The sequence below is a fragment of the Mastigoproctus giganteus genome, chromosome 5, assembly GCF_048544385.1.
Source record: "Mastigoproctus giganteus isolate SK-2022 chromosome 5, ASM4854438v1, whole genome shotgun sequence".
NCBI classification, from domain to species: domain Eukaryota; kingdom Metazoa; phylum Arthropoda; class Arachnida; order Uropygi; family Thelyphonidae; genus Mastigoproctus; species Mastigoproctus giganteus.
Genome location: NC_143579.1, coordinates 109,574,161 through 109,597,761, shown reverse-complemented (window position 1 = coordinate 109,597,761; position 23,601 = coordinate 109,574,161). Strand labels below are relative to the sequence as shown.

The 23,601-nt window shown below is 36.5% G+C and overlaps 1 protein-coding gene across 1 annotated transcript; it reads left to right on the top strand.

Annotated features, from left to right (window-relative positions):
- Nucleotides 1-216: 216 nt before the first annotated feature.
- Nucleotides 217-13,330, top strand: LOC150085633 (growth hormone secretagogue receptor type 1-like). Its single transcript, XM_090374626.1, has 2 exons — nucleotides 217-580; nucleotides 12,504-13,330. Exons 1-2 carry the CDS (start codon nucleotides 217-219, stop codon nucleotides 13,328-13,330), a joined length of 1,191 nt encoding a protein of 396 aa, XP_090230752.1.
- Nucleotides 13,331-23,601: the final 10,271 nt, after the last annotated feature.

Here is a 23,601-nt window from a genome sequence, read left to right as displayed (position 1 = left end):
CACTAAACGGAAAGAATTCTTTCAGCAACAAAAATATCGAAAGCGATTTATACATTGTTGATGCATGATGTGTGGATTTGGCAAAAACAAGCTCATCGCGTTTCTTCGCTACTGAAATATCCTTGAGGAATTTTTCCGAATGAGCCACTTTTAGTTCAGATGACGTAACGATTTCTAAAACTAAAAACGCTGTTTAAAACAGCGATTGTTACCAAGATGGACTCTATCCCTAGTCCTTTTTGTAATGGAACATGGTCAAAAGTGACCAACAACAATGTGTCCTTTCAGCAAATTGCAAGTGACTGCAATTTTTTAAAGGGGAATTCTATAGATCTCAATTTTCCTGTTTACATAAGAATTTACGCCACAGTTTTCTGTATTTTAATAATGTTGGTGGGAATCGCAGGAAACTTCGTAGTACCAATTGTAGTTTGTCGCACAAAAGAACTAAGAAATTCAACAAACATCTTCCTTGTAAATCTCAGTGTAGCCGACCTGCTTGTGTTGATCGTATGCATGCCAACAGTTCTCATCGAATTGCACTCTCCGCCAGAAGTCTGGACCCTAGGCGCCAGTATGTGTGAGTATTACTAAATTCATTTAATTCAGCCAACTGTGGTTCTATTCTATTTTTAAGTTTGTTATTTCAAATTAGATAATCTTTGAAGCTTAACTCATCTTCATTTGTAAATTGCTTCCATTTAATGAAATTTGTTATAAAATAATTTTAGATTTTGAACTTTTGGGATCAAAATTAAGATTTAAAAGTGAAAATGTAATAACGTGAACACGACACGAAATTTGCATAGTATATATTTTCGATCTCTTCTTAAAATCGAAATTAAGAAACACTAGGTAATTTTGTCCTATTTAATCACTTGAGCCTATGTCACTTTTCTAATGAAAGTGGGGAGGAGGGGAGGCAGTAAATGTAATCAGATATCAAATTAGATTAGAAGATTGAATTCCACTGCATCCCATAAATGTTCGATGGGATTGATGTCGAGGGAATTTAGTGGCCAGGGAATAATTCATGCATAATGGGGGCCTTGTGGCACGGAGCGTTGTTTTGTTGAAAGAATCCAATGCCATCTAGATACACCTAACTTTGTAGGGTCAAACTTGATCCGAAACAATGCCAGAGTAGGATCTGGTGATGAGGGTGTGTTCAATAGAGATGAGGAGACTCAATGATGTCCACGAAAATATCCCCCAAACCAATGCCACCACCGCCGGCCTGTTTTCGTCTAGTAGTCTGGTTGCAGCTATTCACCTGGCCCTCGAAGGTAGCACAGTTGGTATAATCACCGAATTCCCTACACCGGGTGTAAAAAAACTGAGTTCGAATCAAGTCAATGATGCGAGGAACTTTAAAGGGTCTTTTTCACAACGTGGCTGGCGCATTATACCCTTAGTTGCTAATGCGCCAATAAAATCCGAACCAAACCAAAATCACAACGTGGCTGAGTTAGCCGGTCTCAGGCGAGAGTAGCATGGTTTTTCTACCTGAAACTCGGTTTGTTATCCAGAACACAGAAAATCGACCACAGAACACACGTAATTTACAGACATATTATATACGGCGCAATATGACCTAAGATGCTAAAGTGCCTAAAACCCAATAACAAAAATAACTGTTCACCTGCTCGCGGTTGAATACGCACCCGTCCACTAGCATGGTGGAGCTGGAACTTTGATTCATCGGACCAAGCGACTCTTTTCCAGTTGTCCAATGTCTACGAACGATGCTCCGTTGCCTACTGTAGATGGAGGATATGATGACGGTCGGTCAACACGGACACATAAACAGGTCGCCTACTCTGTAGGCCTATTTGCAAAAGTGTCCTCTGGATGATGTGCTCGTTTTTCTGTGTGCCCTAGTCGTTGTCTGCCGTTAATTGAGGGATCGTGAACCGTCTGTTGTCGTGGGCAGCATGTGTCAAATGCCGTTCACTTCGACTGTCAACCAGTGGTGATTCCCCCGTCCCAGCACGTTAGTCGGTTATATGTACCTCTTCGGCCCATTCCCGCCACACGGCGGCCCACGAACAATCGACAAAGCCTACCCGTATCGACGCTATATATGCTTCACCGGCCGGTGACGTCACTCATAGGTGCTGTGGGATGCGTCCATCGTGGAGATAGGGGTGGTCATAATGTTTTGCGTCATGAGTGTATTTCTTCACTTTTTATAATATTTAAAGTTTCATTAAATACAAATTTAACTATTTGTGATTAAGTGGATTTTTCATTTGTGACAAATTGAAAAGGTTCGAGACAGTGCATAAACTATCATTCTGTCAAGGATAGTCCTAAAAGTCAAGGGGACCAGACAGCTAGTTGGGTATGGTTGTTAAAGATCCCATGGGGAACGTTTGGCAATCTGGTAGGTGAGAGCAGAATTTACAGTTTCGCCTCTGATTCGAGATCGATTCTCCTAGATTACCCGAAGAATTTCCTAGAGCACTTAGGAAAGGAAGTGTGTTAGGCACAGGAGCAGATTTCCCCAGGTTTTTTTTTTTTTGTCTTAGAACACAAGCAGTTTTCAAATAATACACTGGAGCACTATACTTGAGTTTCATGAACAATTAATCAGCAATGCAATGAGTGTGGCCAATTTGCCGATTTTATTATTGTTCCGTTTACCTAAATCAGATATGAGACAACCTGATATCCACATCGAGATTTAAGAACCCACAGAATAGTTTTTGCACAGCAATTATATATTCATATTATAAATTGCAATATTAAGTCAAAATTAGTTTTCAGTAATCCAAATGATAAACTGAATTACAAAAAAATACATTAAAGGATTAAAATCTACAAAGTTCATAAATTTACTAGAGAAATAGCACTTTCAGTACCCCTTTCACTTTTGGTTTCCACCCCTTTCCTGCTTCAAATGAAATGTGTTAAGAGTCAAGTGTCGAAATAAAAGTTTAATTTACGACACAATTGCATGCAGCATTATCACCTCACAAACATAATCCTGTTGCAGTTTGCAGAAAAATTCTAACGTATAGAAGTGTTATTTTAACTGTTAATATTTAGTTGCGAGTTGTTTGGTAAATTACGTCAACTAAAGGACAGAAAAAAATTTATCACTGAAGTAAATTTTGGTTTTTATACAAAAAAAAAAAAAAAAAATCAGAATTTCGATTTTCCTCGTATGACTCTCGAAAACATCGCTTTCAAAGGTAGCCAAATCGCAATATAGCTGCCCAGCACTCCTTTACTCTTATTTGTGATAAATTGCGTTTCTTTTTCATTAGTTACAAAATTGGCCGGTGGGCAATATACGGTGAATAAGATGTTTACCAACTACTTCTTTCTGTAACCATCTAAACTTTGTTTTCTCTTCGTATCCTGTCAGCTCCATTACAGTAACTCCACAGAAATTGGAAGAGATCTCGAATGGATGATGGCTAACATATTTTGTTGCATCTTTCACAACATACGAGATGTATAGTATTGGATGTTACGTACATGAAAATTGCTGAAGAAGGTCTTACACTGACGTAATCGATTATTAACAAAAATATTTGTTGAGAAGGTTGTATTTTGTATTTGTACAATTATAAAATGTTTACTTCGTTTGATTTCTTGGGATAAATATAACTAAAACTGAATGAGACATGGGCTACCCTATATAATATTCTCACTTGCTATCTTCTCTTTTTGTATATTGTATCGCTTCTTACATTTCTCTTCTTACCATCTTCTCCCTGTGTACCTTTAGACATCATATAGTGTAAGTACGTTATACTGCACGTTGTTACCTTATGTTCCCGAGCCGCAGCTCGTGCATCCTAGGCCACCAAGAACACTAAGAGAAAACAAAACCACTATTTATAGAGTTAACCTCCTTCGTCCATTAATATAGTACAGCCTTGGAATACTTCAAACTAATTAATGACATCTGTCAACAGAAATATTTCTCCAGTCGTCCAGAAAATAATTTTTAATTGGACAAGTGAGGTTGATCTTCAGGCCTCCGTAGCCGAGTGGTCAAAAGCGAGAGTACAGCAGCACACGCTCTTTGAACAGACCAGGGTTCAAGCCCTGACTGCTAAATACGGTGGATCAGCCAACCCACTGGGCCAGCGTACCTTTAATGGACCATAATCTGCTGATTATGGTCCATTTCCCTCACCATGAATTGTTGAGGAGGGTTCCATCCTTCAGTAAATTGATAATTGCTGCAGTTTACCTTTTTTTTATGTTGATCTTCACAGGAAGACCTCGCACATCTCTCTGTACTTCCTACAGTGCTAATTCGTTGTCTACTTCGTAACGTTGTATTACATTATTAATGGTAACCATATTGGTGATGATTCTTAATATGGTAATCTGTGATTCTTAATACAGTAACGTTCTTGTATCTCTCTATTTGTGAACTCCTCTGTCCTTATTTATTCGTCCCAGAGTATAAACAGAAAGTTTTTAATTAAGTATATAATACAAGATATTTAATGATATAATATATTGATACAAGTCAGTATCTCAAGAGATATTAAAACTACAACTGCACTCAAGATTGGTGCGCCGAGCGTCGAACTAGTATAAATACTCGTAAGTTCAAATTTCACATTAAATAATTGAAAATATCTATTTTGAGCTGGCACAGTTTGCAGTTATATGTCGGAATTGCGTCAGCAATGAATTTGTACTAATTTCTCCAACTAATATCGAAACTTCTAGTGTAGTGTATTTTATGTGCATAAGTAGTTTAAGCCAATTCAGCCAAGGAACTGATCGTTGAAATAAAAGTAAACTCCATTAGAAAATATTTCCACTAGTGGCTGTGACATTATAGGAGCAGTGCCACAGACAGCTGTCACAACACCTTGTGAATAGGAGGGAAGCATTTTATTCATTTCAAAACAGAACAAAGTTGATAAATGATAATGACAAAATTTTATTCCGTTATTTTATTCGAGACAATTTTGTCTCCAGCGAATCTTAGATGTCTTTGTTTACGTTTGGACATGGCATTAAGCATCGGGAACGTCCAAAGAAGTTTTTAATAGAACACCGCGTTTTTAAGTATTCTTGAAAGAGCAGTAGCTCTTCATTGTTCAGAGGGTGAATGAAGAAAGATTTACAAGTAAACTGAAGCAATGCGAGGAGAATGATGGATAGGTAAGAAAGAATTATTTCCTCGATACGCCTCTCGAGTAAAATAATTATTCATTTCTATAAGCTGAGCTTTGAAATGAGAAAAAATAAAGCGTTTGATTCTGAAAAGCAGTTCGACTAGTTAAGCAGCAAATGAAATACTGTGAAGACCAGAATGCAGTAATTTAGATGTTAATTTTTAAAAATGTTAATCTGCAGCTTAAAAGTAATGACATATTCACGTGAGTTCAATAGAAGAAAATTAGAAATGGTAAAAATGAGTACATAATGTCTCGGTCCGATTTCTGCCGCGAACCAAAGTTGAGAAAATACTAGTTAGGGCAGGAGACATTCATCATGGGCGAAACAGTCGTTCTTTGAAGGGATGCACGATTTCCCCCCCAGAAACTTGAGTATTTTATTCTGCAAATATTTTTTTGTTTGTTTAAGTAGAGGAAACTTAGCCAGTTTCCTCTGTGCATGTTCTGATACAACCTTCTGGAAGAAGAAGAAGAAGAATCCTTCCGAGACGGGGATGTCTAAAACTGTAGACTTCAATGTTCATTCGTAGATTTACAAACCTGACTACTTGCTTTGGGGAAGTTAGTGTAGTAGATATTCATTCACTGAACCAACATGCACCGAATGACGCGATACCAATATTAATCAGCATTAATGCCTACAAATTTTTACAAAGAATGGCATGTGACGAAAAACCAAATCACAGTTTCAAAAGGTTCAAGAATAGTCGTTCTTAAGATTGGAAAACGGACTACCATGAAGGCAACTATTACCTACCAAACGATTGGCTTCTCTTTGCAGTTGGAACACTGTTTATAACCGTCTTAAGGAAAGGAAAGTGTCGAGATAAACCTACAATTTATGATATTAAATACTTTATACAACGAGGTACACAACGGCGAATTGTAAGGTCACCTTGATTCCATATATTGTGTAAGTTACGTGTGTTCTATGGTCTGTTTGCTTACTGTGAGAGATGATAAATCCAACTTGTCTGGTGAGGGAGGGACCCTACACCTTCATTCGTGGCCGACTAACTTGGCTACCGTTTGGAATGCCCTTTAGAAATTTCTGCGGTCACTTACAAGAATAAATCACTTCTGTTTGGAGAAATGACAATTTTCCTTGAGAAAATCCCATTCAGGGATGTAAAAGAGGGATATAGTTGCAGTAGCTAATATTTTCTTCCTGTCGAAGTTAAGAAAAATAACGCATCCCTCAGAGGTAGGGGTGTATGAATTTCTTTCCCCTCCGACATGCCTGGATTGATGCAGCATTTACGCATAGGTGAATATCTAGGAGGGGGGAAGGTTGAATATATACTGAAATACACCACACTTTGTACAACAGTGGCTCTAAAATCAATCACTCACAGTACCTTAGGGTCCCAGCTGATCTAAATACACCAATGGATTGATTCCGTCCAGCCGGAAATGAGATGACACTGGTATATATTTTTTTTTTTTTTAGCCTACTGGGGTTTACCTTTTCTCCAGTAACCACGAACGCCAACGCCTATCTTAATATTGTGGACAATTTCACGCACCCTACGATGTGGAAGTTGTTTGGCACAGACCCAAAGAACTTTCACATCGTGAGTTTCAACAGAATAACGCTCCAATCAATCCAATCAGAGTCGAAAGGTGAGCGAGCGGAGCATGTGTTTAATGAAGATAATGAAATTTAAACGAGAAGGAGGAAAAGGAATGGAACTACTCCTTGTATTTGGCTTTAAATTACTACTTTCAGATCAAAATCCTGATTACACCTATATTTATTTATTTGTTGTTATTTAATCTCATAAAGTAATAAACTAGAATAAACGTTAGGCTCCCATAAAGGAGTGGTAAAACATCTGTGCGTAACTCCAACGCGTACACTACTGTACCTAGGGTACAGTAGTGTACGCTAGTATACAGTAGTGTACAGTATACACTAGTATACAGTAGTGTACGCTAGTATACAGTAGTGTACCCTAGGTACAGTAGTACACTTGTTGAAGTTAACGTTGTTCTAGTCCACGGAACTGCTAAATGCTGTTCTATTCTTGTATTATCTCTTTATCTTGTAAATTCTCTAACTATGTGGTCATCCAGAGAAAAGCAAAATATTTAAAAACAGAAAATTTATGCATAATCGTTAATAATAAATACGTACGCAAATTTTCTGGGTGGGTATCTACCCGACCACCGATGAGAGCCAAATATTATCGAACGGTGCCGTATGGGTGGTGCTACTCAAATAAGAATAAGTTATAGCAGACTTCTCTAATGGAGAAGTGTTACTTATCCGAAGTATAAGAGGAAGGAAACTCGTTGTGAAGGATTTCACAATATGAGAAGCTATAATAATGATACCTAATGTCCAAACTTGGATTTGTCTTAAAACTTCAACTATTCAGTAATTATCCAATTGCACTAACAATGTCATAATTTGAGGCTTTCTGCCCCAAAATTTTATTTATTTATTTAACATCACACATTACAGTTTTACCCTCTTAAAATGTGTCAGAAAACTGCCAAACTAAACATAAATATGAGATACAACTGTACAAAGTTTAAAAAGGGAGAAAAGATTCACAATAATAACATATTTACGAATAAATATAAAAGATATATAAATGAAATGAAAGAATCAAAACTGTTAATATTTATATTCCAACAGTGAGTTGTTCATGCATTTTCCGTTAATTATTTTATATATTAGTTTTAGGCCTGGTTTAGGTTTAGTTTTAGGCCTAGTTGCGTTCTTCTTTTCTGGCGGTCGGTTGAGTGATATGTCGTTAAAAGATGCTCGTAATCGGCTCTGTGATAATTACTAAGTTTATCCTTTTTCATTAAGTATTTTATTAAGTTTGGTCCAACGATAAATCGATTCAAGAAAGGCCTGTAGTTTAATGCAGTCAGTAAGTAAGTTACGGGACTTATAAAGTTTAATGTCATCAACATATAATAAAAGGTTTACACCTTCTGGTCTAGGGACATTTGTCAGATCGTTAACATATACGTTGAAAAGAACAGGACCTAACGATGATCCCTGGGGAACGCCTGTAGGGAAGGATAATAACGCGCGATGTATTACCATTATTAATTATCTGATATAAGCGATCTGTAACGTAATCATATAACCAATAACCAATAGACTACAAACAGTCTACATATTGGTACACGTAATCCAATATCGTTGGTGACAAGCCTACCAAAGGGGCGGAGTAAGTCATTGCGGCCGAAGGAGACCAACAGGTTACTGAGGTGAGTGGCAGTAACGTCAGTATCAAAACCGACGTGGGTCCGGATACTTTTGGAGGGTATTATTTATAGAGACGTAATTTAACCTGTAATCTCGTGAATTTCAACATCATTCAGTAAATTAGTAAATAATAATCTTCATTTTGAAATGTACAAAATATAGTAACGGTCAGCATGGTAGATGTTAACAAATCAGAGATATGCAAAGTTTCTGGCTTACTATATGATTATTTGAAAACAAATATGATATTAAATTACAAACACTTATATTCATTAATATAATATATGTATATATATCCACCGAAACTAATAATTTCAGAAAAAGAAGAGCGCCGTGATAATGAAAATACTTTATTGTTTAAGGACTATCTGAGAAGCAAATCTAAAAGGATATGACAAAGATCTTACATGATGACCAGCCATCATAAAGTGCCATTAAGAAATGGGTTGCTGATTTCAAAATGGGTCACGAAGTTATCAAAGAATCCAGGTCGCAACGATATATGATGTGTCGGCCAGACAAAAAAAAAAAAAAAAAAAAAAAAGACTGTTCCTGACCTGAGTTTGAAATCGTTTTCCACAAAGAAATGAGTACGAAAAAAATGTCGTGAATTGTGCAAAGACAGTTTTGCACAATTCTCAGCCAACTGGTGACCATGGACGAAACTTAGATGCATTACTATTATCCAACGGTCCGAACAAGGCATTGTGATGGATCTCCTCGGCACAAGAAAATTCAAAAGGAGCCATTAGCTACCAAAGTGATGGTATCCGTTTTCTGAAACAAAGAAAGAGTTATTCATTACAGATGAATAACTCCACGAGCTGGGAATCTCCGACAACCCGAGCTGTAACTGCGGTCAGGAGGAAACCTGGGAACATCTTATCCATGACTGTGACAACTATGAGGACCTCAGATGTCAGCTATATACACGCATCAACTCCTTGCTAAAAGACCGAGAAGAAATAAAATTGCAAGAAGATAATCCCTGCCACATCATCACTAACCTATGAAAACACAAACGTAACTACCTGAGATGACTGCGAAATTCTGAAACTAGTGACCACCTGAAGCAGATAACAACACATGAACGTAACAAACTGGACCTGACTTCTGGACTTGGACCTCCACCGGACCAATGCAAAGACGAAGATTGCAACTTGGACTCGGACCTTGAAGATTGCATCTTATGATGCCATACAGCCATATAGCGCCCCGGCTCTGTCTAGCCTGCTCTTTACACCTCTTTCCCTAGCAGGGGAGGGGACGGCCTGCTGTCTCCTCCCCCTCCTGCCACCCCTCTTTCTCCTCTGGTGGGGCATGGGCATGCCCCACTATTTCAACAGGGGTCATATTCCCTATAAATCCCCCTTACTTCCAATTTCCAACCCCCCAGTCTTCCACCTCCCCTCCCATCTCTTTCTCCTTACAACAGCGCCTGCCCCACACGTACAAATTTAAAACACCAAAATCCATGCCCGAACTATTAGGAAATCTTATCACCTCCAGCGCTTATCCCTTATAGCCCCTCTAAGTAGCGTATAATGTACCATCTGTGCCCAAAAAAGAAAAGAATTTTTATTTTAATTATTTTTTATTTATTTATTTTATATATATATATATATTCTTTTTTTTTCTTCTTTTTTTTTTCTTTTTTTTAGGTCCTAGCCACTGAAATCTCAGGAAAATAGGTGGTAGGACCTGCCAGAGCAAACTTTAAGAGAACACCTGGCTGGCCTCCACGTGGCGGAATACGTAAACGACAGGTCCCATCTGGGGCCTGGCGGCTAACAAGCCAGAGGAACAAGGGGCACAACATATTACACAACACATGACCCACACACTTTTAAACCTCTGGCCTTGACAGCGTGCTGTCCTCGATACAAAGAACATACCCGGAGATGGGGTAAATCCCTGGTGCCGTTAGACCCAAAAATACTCTGTACTCTGTACTGATGAAAATTATTCTTTCTTGCTATTGAAAATTTATGAGCAATTAAAGGTTAAAACATCGAGTGTGTGTGTGGGAGGGTATTAAGTGCCAAAGCAACTAAGGCTATGAGGCGTCAGTATATTATTCCTGTAAACTGCGTGTGTTCTATGGACGGTTTGCCTGTTTGCCAAACGAAAAACCAGAGTTTTCTAATGATAAAATCATCAATCCTCAGTCAATTCACTTGGCCACGTCGTGAAAAAAATCCGATAGAAACTCCTCGCGTCACTGATGGGATTCGAATCCAGGCCACTTTCTACACAGTGTGGGAGACAGCGATTATGACTATAGTACTACGTGAGAGCCATGTGGTGGAAAACTCCACAAGACAACGCTTTTCCAAGTCACAAGGCTCGGGTAACCACAAAGACAACCTACGATTTAGGTTATGATTGTTGTTATGCCTTCTCTGTTCTTCAGATATGGATCCTTCAAATTACTACTTGTCATCTGGAATTTTGGAATAAATTGGAATATATTTTGGAATAAATAACGATGTTTTTCATAATGTAGTCGAGCAGTTAGAGGAGCAAGACTTCTACGTAAGGAGAACAGAAAAGATGAGAGAACGTTGCCTTGGCAGGCGAATATATGTTAAATAAAATATGAAAGTTTTCCACTATAGCTCGAAAAGTAAAAAAAAAAAGCTTCGGATTAATAATAAATTTATTAATCTATTACAAGAATTTGTAATAAATTTTGCAATAATTATTTGTACAATATTTTTATTTCTGTTTTATGAGTTTTAATGAACGCTGGATTGTACAATATTTTTATTTCTTTTTTATGAGTTTTAATGAACGCTGGATTGTACAATAATGTAATTCTATTCGTTCCATACAAACTAAAGAAATTCGTAGACTTGGTTTATTTATATCAATGCACTCGGCGTTGACGGTGGCAGTACGTTGCAATTAATCAAGTTAGCGTTAAATGCCAGAGATAACTACCTCTCATTATATGAGTCAGCATATACACGATTCACGGAATTAGGTAATCAATTTAAGCGATTATCAGGCCAGCTTTCCGTTTCATGCAACGGTAAGGATAATAAAAGTGACGAGAGGGACCAAAAACAAATTAAATAACATAGTCCATTTAAATACTCAGCACGGGAATATTCGAATGTATAGTAGTAGTGCGTTTTTGGTAAGAATAAACTCAATTCTTATCTTCTGCTTCCACTGAATAGTATAATTCATCAAAATATCATAAGTAATCCTCCTGGAAGAATAGCATCTTGAAAGAATACAATCTTGGAATAATGGCTTCAATAGTTAAATAGCAAGAATATTGAAGTCAAGGGGGAAAAAATCTGCGAAGATCATTTTTCAGGCCAGATGTAATATTCAAGGAATGTCAACAAGACCAGGATACGGCAACGCCACCGAACTCTTATCCTTGAGCTATTGCATGAGGTAAGTTATGCTGGATTTTCCAAGCAAAAACAAAATAGGTTAAGTCGAGGTACCCGACAACTGATACGAGAATGTAATAAAAGCAACCAGAAAAAGTTTCGTGAAATCCCTCTCTTCTCTCTACAACTGAAGTCGGAAAAATAAATTCAATTTATGAATAAATTACACTTTACACATCACGTTATAGCAACTAGAATTACTACAGTATGACTTTAGCTACTGTACTCCAACTGATTGTTGTAGATTTTGTTATTTTTAATCTAACAGCTTCAGTTTGAAGGAACAAAAATAAAAGCACATACCGAAAATGAAAGTAAGCATAAGAATATATTCTCACGCCCAAAAGTTTTTCTTAATTCTCTTAAACCATTTTGCTACACAAAAATAAATAAATTATGAATAAATCCGCACACTACACGTAGTTACTTAAGATGCTTATTAAGCGTAAAAAGAATTACTACGTGCCACACGTGTAACTCAGGTAGGTTTATTAGCACGGAAACTTCTCTTCGCATTTCAGTTAACTTTTCGCATTAAATATTTCTGAAAATCGTGACGGCAGTATTTTCAGGAAATCACCACTATCCTAGGGTTAGATCTGACAGCCATTATCAGGTTAGTTAATACTAGTATTATGCATTGTTGTTTGTAGAGTTTTTTTTTGCTATTTCGTCTATAGTCAGTTTTGTTTACTCTTCTCACAGGTAAAATCGTCCCTTACTTAGAACTGACCGGAGCACATGGATCCATCCTCACCATCTTAGCGATCAGCTTCGAACGCTATTACGCCATCTGTCGACCACTAAAAGCTGGCTATACGTGCACCAAACTTAGGGCCGCCTTCATCATCATTGCTGTATGGCTATTCGTTCTCCTCATCACCAGTCCCGTTTTCTTTGTCGCCGAATACACATATGCCTCTCATGTCGATGGTAGCGAAGTTCCTGTATGCCTAACATCTGCTCACACCCCATGGCAGCGAGCTTATTTTCTCTCCATAATCACTGTTCTGTTCTTCCTGCCGTTCGGCATTTTGGTGTGCATCTATGGAATGATCGCCAGGCGCCTTATGATGGACCAGAAGCTCTTTTCTACTTGCGGAATGGAACCCCAGATGCGGGCTAGGCGACAGGTAGTATTAATGTTAGCTTCTGTTATCGTCTGTTTCTTCGTATGCTTGATGCCGTTCCGTGTGTTTACTCTTTGGCTTCTGGTGGTTTCCTTCGAAGATATAGAGGCGCTCGGGATGGAATCGTATTACAATGTGCTCTACTTCTGTAGAGTGATGTTGTACATTAATTCCGCGTCCAACCCAGTGCTCTATAACCTGATATCTTCCAAGTTCAGACAAGGATTCATTCGTCTTTTCTGCTGCGAAGGTCCGTCTCAGAAACTCAGACGACAACCCACTTTGAACACTACATATACGTCGGTTACCCTTCGAGGTAGCCCTACCACGCAGCGTGTATCTTATCAGGTCGTCAATTCTGCGAGTAAATTTGACAGCGGTAAAGAAGAAAGTTTTGTGTGAAATGTAAAAATATAATAAAAAAAGTGGGGAATAATAACCAGACTATTCGCAGCAGCTTCTATGAAACCTAAGTTAAATTACGGTGTCTTTTACCCTCGAGAAATCTAAAGCAAGTATTAGAAATTTTACGTGTACAAATCAAATTTTTCCTGCAGTTATATAAGGCGCTTTCACGGGCATCGCAAACTGTATAAACACATTTAACCGCATATGATACAAGCTGCTCGAGGCAAACTTCTCTACAGAAGTGAAGTTTCACAACCTCACTCCGGAATGTCATAAATATCGAACGCAAAATAAGTCAGCAATTACTGAATGTTGTTACTTATATATATTCTTATAAATAAATAATTGCATGTTCAAAATACCATTACAATACTATAACAAAATAAAACGAATCAAAATAATAATATTATAAAGTAAGTGTTTAAATGTAGCCTAATTAATTAACGAAACCAATCGTATATTTACATAAAAAAATAATTTCTGTTTATATGAGAGTGAGAGACAGCTTGTGTCAGTCAGCGCCATAGTTCGATGACCATGAAACAAGAGACCATGAAATTCAGCATGCGTATTACGGGATGGGTTCGCATCCGGATGTTATTTTATATTGATCTATTAATTAATGAGTTATTTATCTTCTAATTAGTATTAAAGTCTTCCATAAGAGAGCCATTATGGATGACAGCCGTCAAAAAAATTAAAGTTTTTAGATTTCTTTAAATAAACATATGTTTATATTTGTTTATATTCCTGCTGCCACATTAGATCAGGGAAATTCACAAATGCAACACAGTGATTTAACAAGAATTTTACCATAGCTTGTGCCATTACGTGCTTTCTAAAGTGCGAGTAACTTTTCAGGCTGTTGGTCAAAATTAGGCAGCGAACGTGCCTAATTTTCCCATTGCCAAACCAACGTAGTGCGAGATATCGAAGCTGACAGAGTTTTGGCGTGCGTTACTTACGTACAGCGAGGCTTCAGATGCCAAAAATGTAAGAGTGCGCTACAGTGTTATTTGACAAATTTACAAACGTAGATGAAAGATATATTAATTAGAAGTTGACAGATTGCTCTGTTCAAACATCTTTATGTTTGGACAGAGCAATGGATGGGAACATTTATTACGAAAACGGACGTACCTTAGCCAGTCAATGATAAAAGGATGACATCAACTCGAAATAAAGACAAAAAAAAAAAAAGACTTCTTGCTTGCCATATAGTAAACAAATTCTTAAATACCTAATTCAAAATATTTAATGATTCAGATAGACTGTAATTTTTGGTTTTAGTTTCTGGGACAGATAACGATAACTTACTCTATTCCTTCAGAGTACAAGGTTAAGAGGAAATGCTTTTTCGCACTTTAATTAATTATAGAAAACTGAAAGAAATGGGCCATTATAAGCAAAAACATACTTCCTTTCGACTCCCTGCCCTCTCACCACCATCACGCTGCAATAAAATAAAACAATAAAATAACATGAAATGAGAAATTATGTAAATATAACATGGAACTTTTCCATAAATTTAGTGCTGTTATATACTTCGTTTTGTGCTAACAGAAAAGTGACATTAAACGCTAGATGTCCTCCACTTCCAAAGCTTATGAAGAACTAGCACAAAAATATACTGGCAGCTTCAGCTTTTTGAGAACAAGGACCAGAGCCCATACTTAAATTTTTTTTTTAGGGAAGAGACTATTAACATTTTTATAATTAAACTGTGATTATGAATTAATTTAAATGTGAATAATATTAATAAAATCAGGTGATTAGTTTAAGTGAAATTTATTGTGTAAAAAATATCACGTAAAGTCAAGTTAAATTTCCCCTCACTAACTAATACAGGACAATTCAGAAAGAATGATACACTTTCATATGTTCATCGTGAAGCCACCATTTTACCTACAATTATGTAATATGCACCAATCTTTAAAAAATCTCAAGGTTTCATACCTTAAAGTTATAAGTTTTCAATATGGGGACCTCTGTGTCATACGGAATGTGTCAAGTCGATAATCGAATTCCTGCCATACTTTCTCCAACATGTCCTTTGTTATGCCTACTACCTATATGATGATCCGTCGTCTTGAGACCTGGGAGGTCATTTGTGGAAGGACAAGTCAGTAGCCGTAGCAAGTCCAAACAAGCAGTGTGAAAGAGTTTCATTGAAGTAAAGGGATACCTCCAATGAAACAAAGGTGGATCGCCATCCTGCTGGAAAGTGTAGTCGTCCGAGTCTTTCTCTGAGGGCAAAGCTAGTTCATCAGCATATCCTGATAAATAATCCCGATGATCGTGCTTTCTATTAAGAAAAACGGCCGTAGATGTGAAATTCCTCTGTGAAATTTGCAAAAAACGTTCACTTTCAGTGAATTCCTATGATTACTCTACAGTGGAACGAGGATTTTCAGTGTTTCAGATGCGCACATTATAGGCGGGTTTCAAATTCATCATCTTCCATGTCAGGTTGCATCTGCATAAAGAAATCGTATCATCAGCTTGTCGTTGCGTTTTAGGGATTGCATATCAACTTCAACTTTTCATGGATAACCGTATGATGTAGAACACGTCATACGGTTGTCTCGGGCAACTGTAACTTGCGATTGCCTTGGTACGTCGACTTTCGTGCACTTCGCTTAAGGCTTGTTAAATTCGGTTCACATTCACTTCTGACACACGAGGACGACTAGTGCTTTTCCTTTTGCTGACACAACCGTCCTTTTCAAATTGCTTATACCAACGGGAAATGTTACTCCTATTTGGCGGATCAATTCCGAAATTCCGGCGAAAAACCGAAACATTTTCCCTCATCAATTTGAATCTAACTTTGAGAGCTTTCTAACGATTGGTGCATAATACATGTAGGCTCACTGGTTACTTCACAATAAGCATATGAAAGTGCATCATTCGTTTTGAATTTCCCTGTATAAAAATCAACAGAAGAGAAGAAGGCGACATAGGATGGCTTCTCTTATCCTGGTTTTTATCAATTCTTACACCTGATGATAGGTTTCAATAAGGAATTCAGACACATCGCCAGCTGATTGTGAACCTTCAACTTACTTTAGATGAGTATAACATTTTTTACAAAAACTTTTCTTCAACTAATCATGTGGTTTAAATGATGTTATTCAAGTCTAAGTAAATTGTTACAAACAACCACATTACGCCCTTCTCTCAACACATCAACACATGAACTGATTAAATTACAAATGAACCGCAAATAACGATGGGTATATATATTCATCATCTCATCCCATACTGATGAACGTTCTATTACTCAGAATCTATAATAAATGGCAAAAATTCCAACTAGAATAAACCAGGTCAAAATACAAATCTGTAGTTTGATTTTTCTTTTAATTATTTCACCAGCACTTCGCTATCTAACAAATCATCCACCACACTGTGGAAAATAAAGAATTGATTTATTCTGCAGTAGATGGAAGCTATTGTGATTTTCTTGCCACGTTATTTTTGTAGCACAGTTCTGATGCACGTTCACGCTCTGGTAAATGTTAACGGTGCGTAAAGAAACCATGCCGTTAAGGTAATATCATAAAAAAGTCCGCTAATGACGGGTAATCCGGGAGAGAATGCCAATAGTCCTTTCCCAATACATTTTCCTAACAATGTTTTACTCAAACTCGCTGCTATTTCGAGAACGCAGGCCCAAAGTGAACCATGAATCAGTTTATGGTTATGATTCATGATTCATAACCATAAACTTAAGGAAGGTAAATTCAGTACTTTCCTTTACATACAAAAATGCATAAATTACTATATCAATTCTTTTCTGCAGTGTATTTACCTGAAGTATGAATTTGCCAGGGGCAAAACATCCCCCCGACACCTTGTACTAATTTAAAAATTCATTGTAATGTGCTGTAAAAAGTAAACTGTGTGTACATACAGATTATTTATTTATATCATATCAGATGTAGTACAGTAGTCTAATATCTGTTCAAATACAGTAAGCGCTGTAACTATTACATAAGAAGAATACCTAAGTATATTTTATGTCAAATAAAAATTATCTGAAATGGCTGAGCGTAATTTTTAAGTGAAACCTCACACAATGACTTTTATGAAATGTAGAGAGTGGGAGATTATAAAAAAATATTTAATACTCTGTACTATACAGATAAATGCACACGTGTCTAATTGTCCTTAATATCAGTAGTATTTTAAAGTGTTCCATTTTAATTTACAGAAGAAATCTGTTTGCAATAGAGACTAGAATTGCTAGAATTCTGGTAACAATGAAGTTAGTGGATGCAAAAGTGCAGAAAACAGATATATAGGTTATAAGATCTTAATTTTGCTTTCATTCCTTTCGTTTCCTGCATTAAACAAAGTTACGGATCTGTCGGGAAAATAATCATAGAGAAAAAGATGTTTGTTTGTGTTTTATAGAAATACAAAATCGATTTTTTTAAAAATTAATTTAAAACTGGTGGAGGGCACGCTGAAGTATCCGAAATTGTATTTGTAATAATCTAACCATCCATTGGAATTTGATTTTTACCAGAAAAAAAAAATAAAAAGAAGAAAATCATACAGACTGAGCCATAAGACATGAAACACTTTTATTTAATGAGTACGCAACAACTCAGTTGGATTCATGAAATAACTGTTACGGACGATAAAACATTTATTACATATTCAAAATTAGAGTTATTAATTCTCAAAATGATGGCCATTATACTTAATACGTAACGTGACATTTAACATAATATAGCATAAAGTATATAGCTGTTTTTTATATAGCCTAGTTAATACATGAAAGAGCCCTTGGACTATTCTGTCCATGGTCAGCAAAAAAAAAGTGTAGTGTAGTAAAAAAACTTTATACTGCCGTTGTAATAGGAATTTGCCCTATTGTGATTACGAAAACGATTTCAATATTCACTCAGTTTAAAATCTGCTGAACACAAAAACAGGTAAGTGGGCAGAAATAATAGTCCAACTGCTTTTCCATAAGAGACTCTTGGCTGCATTTTGGCAAACTTTGGTACATAGAGCTTGGTTAATTTTGAATAAAATGATTCTTTTAGCACATCTACATACATAATGCGACAATATACGTCATATTTTAACTGATCTCACAAAAAAAAAATTGTTGCAAGGGTCACCTAATGACTTCCGTGGTCACTTGATAGGTCTACAACTGCTGATCCACTCTCCGGGGAAATTTTTCTCACAGATATCTTAACACAGCAAAAGAATAATGAGGCAGAGCATCATTCTGCATGCGACAAACATCATTTTCCTTGAAGTTTTCAATAGATAAAATCATTTAACATGCTTAATTATGGATTTGTAGTAATTGCACCATAGAAAAAACAGACTTATCCGGATGATACCCCTCCCCAGAATATTCCAGGAGATTTAATTTCCAGGAGAATATTCCAGGAAATTTATTTTTCAGTCTGAACAAAAGATTTTTCAGTTGCCCAATCCATGATCACGAAGATTAATTATGATGTTTAGGAATATTGCTGCTGTCGTCCTTCATTTCTGAAAAATTTCTGAAAATTACATACACTTGTCAAAGGTAAATTTATTTAGAATCTGGAGTAATTTGGGGCTATAGACTTAAATCCAACGTTTTAAGATTTTTCTTATGGAAAGCGATATTGCCGGTCTACTGAAAAGGCTCCAGTCAACTTTTGTGAATTTCTTAGGATAGCTTACGGTTGATTACAAGTGTCAGCTTCATTTGTAATCGTGTTTGGTCTACCACATCATTGAAGACTTGCCATATTATCAAAACTTCGTGTTGTTTTATCGATTGTCAATCTTCAGGGTAATTGAATAACATTTTCCTTCATCCATTAAATTTCTACTTTTATTAAGTATTTTGATATTTCCAAATTGGTTGTATGGATCTTCTCTTAACTTTTACTTTTTCGTATAACTTTATTTGTATTCTTTCTTCAAGAGATCTTTTTTATTATTATTATTCCGGTAAACTTTTAAAGTATCACAAAACATTAAAACATTGGCCTGCCTAGTATGCGAAAAAAAGGTGAATGTGACTAAACCTTTCAGGACTAAAACTCACTAAAAGAACTCTTGCGATAAGAGAAAATAATCTTTGTTTTTATTTTTAATTGATAAGTACTGTAATTTGAACTATAACACAATGCTTGCCTTAACATGTGTGAATTAGTAGTCCCACCTTACACAGTACAGTGCATTTTGGAAGGGGAAATATACTTTTGCTTTTATTGTACCATACGAAATTTGATGTGCTTTCCCATGTTTCTTACATTGTCCCCCATTTACAAAACTACCCTTCTACAATGCGATATACAACAAGTTGGAGTACGGAAATGTAATATTTTTCGCGACTCTTTATGGCAATAATATGACCATCCTAAATCATGAAATTCCGTGATCCGATAAGGAGCAGGTCTCAGGGTTGCCAGATTTGAGAGGATGGTTGAACTGTGTCAATAAGATGCGGGACATTCAGGCGGACTTCGATAAAATGTCTAATCACTATCTAATAAATAAACACCACGATATTTAGTCCAAACTCCTTTACCATTAACTCCTTTGTTATTTTACCTTTACGCACTGCCAAAATATTCAGCTTTATAACAACATAAACACGAAACCTCTTCAACAGATCAATAACGAGTCTGGAGTCATGCTCCTTGTTAACTTTTCAAGTGATTCAAATACAGCTAAGCTCTTAACAGAGAAAAATTCCAGAATCCAGCAACAATTCTTCAACGCTTAGCTTGTAAAATCGTGAGAAAATTATACATTCAGGACCTCTTATAATTCAAAACTTTTTAATAGCTCTCTCTCTCTCTCTCTTATTCATTCGCTCGATCGCTCTCCTGGTTACTTTCATCTCGATGACTTGGATTTAAACTATGTACCTTTGTCGTATTATACAGTACTAGATTTGTTCCGTGCATCAATTTTCCTTTAAGTACCTTGATACTTTCCAAATAGTTTGTGTAATCCATATTTCAGGTATGTTCTGTTGTTTCTGATTAATTATTCGCTGTATGTACTTAATTATTAACTATGGGAAATCCGGCATCTTGTATAATTGCAAACCTTTACCTATATTCAGCTGAAAAAAATATTTCCAGATGGCATATTACTATTCCGATACTTGGATGATTCATGTATCTTTAACTGTCCACATTTCATTCAGATTACGGCAGCCTATAATCCAGAAGAGCTTACGCTGGAAAAAACTAACACCTCAGATAATATGGCCAATTACTTGGATTTCAAAATAGAAATCTCCACCAATACAAAAGATATAAATGTCTTTAACAAAATAGATGCATTTAATATTAATGTAGTCAGCCTTACACACTGGGAATCCAATATCTCTAAACTGTACATGCAATATCATTCTATTCCAATGCCTCAGGATTGCTTCCATCTGCATTAAAAGTTCAACCTGTATAACTAACATCAAAGCCTTGTATAATACACTGGTTTATAATAAACTCCTTTCCCATATCTGAAATATCACTTCTGTAGGTCCATAAATATTATAAATTTCAAAAACTCCTACCAGAATCTATTGCACCAATTTAGTAACTATGAGCTAAAACAACGGGTTTTAGATTCATAACAGGTCCTACAGCTATGTATATAATGTGTATAGTATACACTATGCTTTCTTGGTGTATTACAGTCTGAAAAACTTGTACCCAACGGTTAGCAACCTATAGTGTATTTCTTATAACCTTTTTTATTTATTCTTTAGTATTCCATATTGCTCTACATTCTATCTAACTTTAATTTTTTATCACTGTATATATAGGTATACATCACCCCACTTAAGTTCACACACAAGGACGTGCAAATTCAGCACAGGGTCCTACTATAAGAACGAGCTTGCGATCCCGGAATTACCCGAGCTTTACCTTTAATCTTGCATCAGACTTTCAGCTGTCCTATACGCTTCGTTCTTATTTCTCCGAAATTATTAGAGCAATCCGAGGACAGAGGAGAAACTACTTCTAAGCATTCTACTTTATCTTCGCCTTCGTGAAGTTCAAGTACTGTCACTCCACTCCATTAGCCATTTATACCTCCTCGCTATCGCCAAGTTTCATTATGCCTGAACTTAATATATTACTAATTGGCTAATTACTGCATATCAACACACCCTTATACCATGTCCAACACACCGGGTTCACCACTTTCCAATTCTCACTAGACGGCCACCCATTATACACAACTCAATTTCCTTTTTGACCGCAGTAAACTGTACACGTGGCTTGGACATAATAAGTCTTCTTCATTCTTGCTTTAGTTTTTAACTTTATATCCTTTTCTCTGTCGGATCAACGATAATCAATGTGTACTATGCATTACATAAATTCAAAATTTCTTAATTTCTATTATATTTTATAATATAAATTATATAACCTCAAAATCTGTTAATTTCTGTTATTTATATAACCGCAAAATTTGTTAATTTCTGTTATTTTATATAACCTTAAAATTTATATTTCTTTAGTGCATATTGGTCACTACAGAAACAGAGAACCCCTTATCGTTGTTCTTCTTTTCAATTTGGGTGGTTGACCAAGTAAGAAGTCACCTAGATTGTAAGTTACAATCTGGGTGACGACCAGTTTTAGTATATTTGTATACAGCGATAAGTTTTTGTATATTATCCTTTGTGTATATGTTAACATGTTTCACTTATGTGTTCTCCATAGATTTATCTGGGTATGTCTCTTAAGATAATCGTTCCCATAAACTAATATATATATTTAATAAAATAATACGGCATATATATATATTACATCATGGACGTAGTGTATCTATTGCCACTGCAATGGCACTAGCCCATAAATTCAGTATATTAATGATTATCATTTAATTAATTATTAATATACATTGCCTCACGTTATACATCTTACTGGTATATCTTATTTTTCCTATCTATTTCTTTTCTTTAAATGTACCTTTGTAGTTCGTTAAATAGTTTAAACCCAAATGAATGTAGTGTGTGTGACAAATAGTGAATACATAAAAATAACTTAAGCGATCAGATAAAAGATTTGAGCGGGGAACAATTACAATTCAAATTGTTCAAAATTAATAAGAAAATTTGAAGAGAAAAATGAGATAGGAGCAATGTTACGCAGTTAAACTGTTCGATTATGCGATGTGGACTGCCTGGCCACTTTATCAGCACCATGAGCGTCTTTGGATGGCAGTTAACCGAAATCACTACTCCAGCACGATGAGGCATGAGCCAAAAATGTGTGGAAAAGTGATACGAAGAATACTGGTCCATTCATGTAACAAAACTGTCCTTAATTCCTGGAGTGAGGTGAGCAGAGGGCTGTGTAGACGTGCACACTCCTTTCCAGTTCATCCTACAGGTGCTCAATGGAACTGACATGCAGTAGGATTAGGATTTGTCTGGCTTGGGCAGATGCTTGAAATCGTCGTGTTCCTGAAACCACTATTTTACACATTAAGCGTGATGGATGGTTGCACCGTCTATTTTTGTAAAGTATCCTGCCCATGGCAGTAAACATGCAACATTGCCAGGTGTAGCTGATTAGCAAAGACGTTCAGTTATGTTGCGGCATTCACTGTACCCTCCAATGGAAACAAGAATGCCACGAACACATGCTCCAACCATTATACCACCTTCACAAGCGATGCTCTTGGCAAATAACAGGGTGGTTCCAGTACTTCGTATGGTTTTCTCTATTTGCACAATCTCTCATCAAGTACTGAAAAGCATAAATCGAGATTCATAATATGACTTGCCTACGGCCTTCCTGGCATCAACGCAGCCATAATTTTCGGTTGAGGTACTAGATTAGAAGCTTCAGCCAAGGTTCCTTACTCCCATTTTTTTTTTTTTTTTTCCCGCATAGTGCGGGTACGGATGACTTGCGATGCTCCCAAATGAAATGCAGGAGGTTAATTGTTACGTTGTTTGCTGATTACACTTGATAATCCACACCAAACATCGAAGGTAATAGTTTTGTTTAATACTTTACAGTTTGACTGCCGTTGCGTCTGTTCACGGATGTTTTACGGGAGTTTGTCCACTCGTTAAAGACGCGAATGATGGTAGTCTGTGATTATCCGACAACTGCAGCCTCTTTGGTGTAGCACGTGCTAAACACGCACCGAGAATCATGTCCATTTGGCAGTCTGAGATCCTCTTCGTTTCCCAGTAATGGTGAACTAATTTGGGCGCTAGTCGGGTCACATAACTTTCTATAAAGTTAGACAGTTTACTT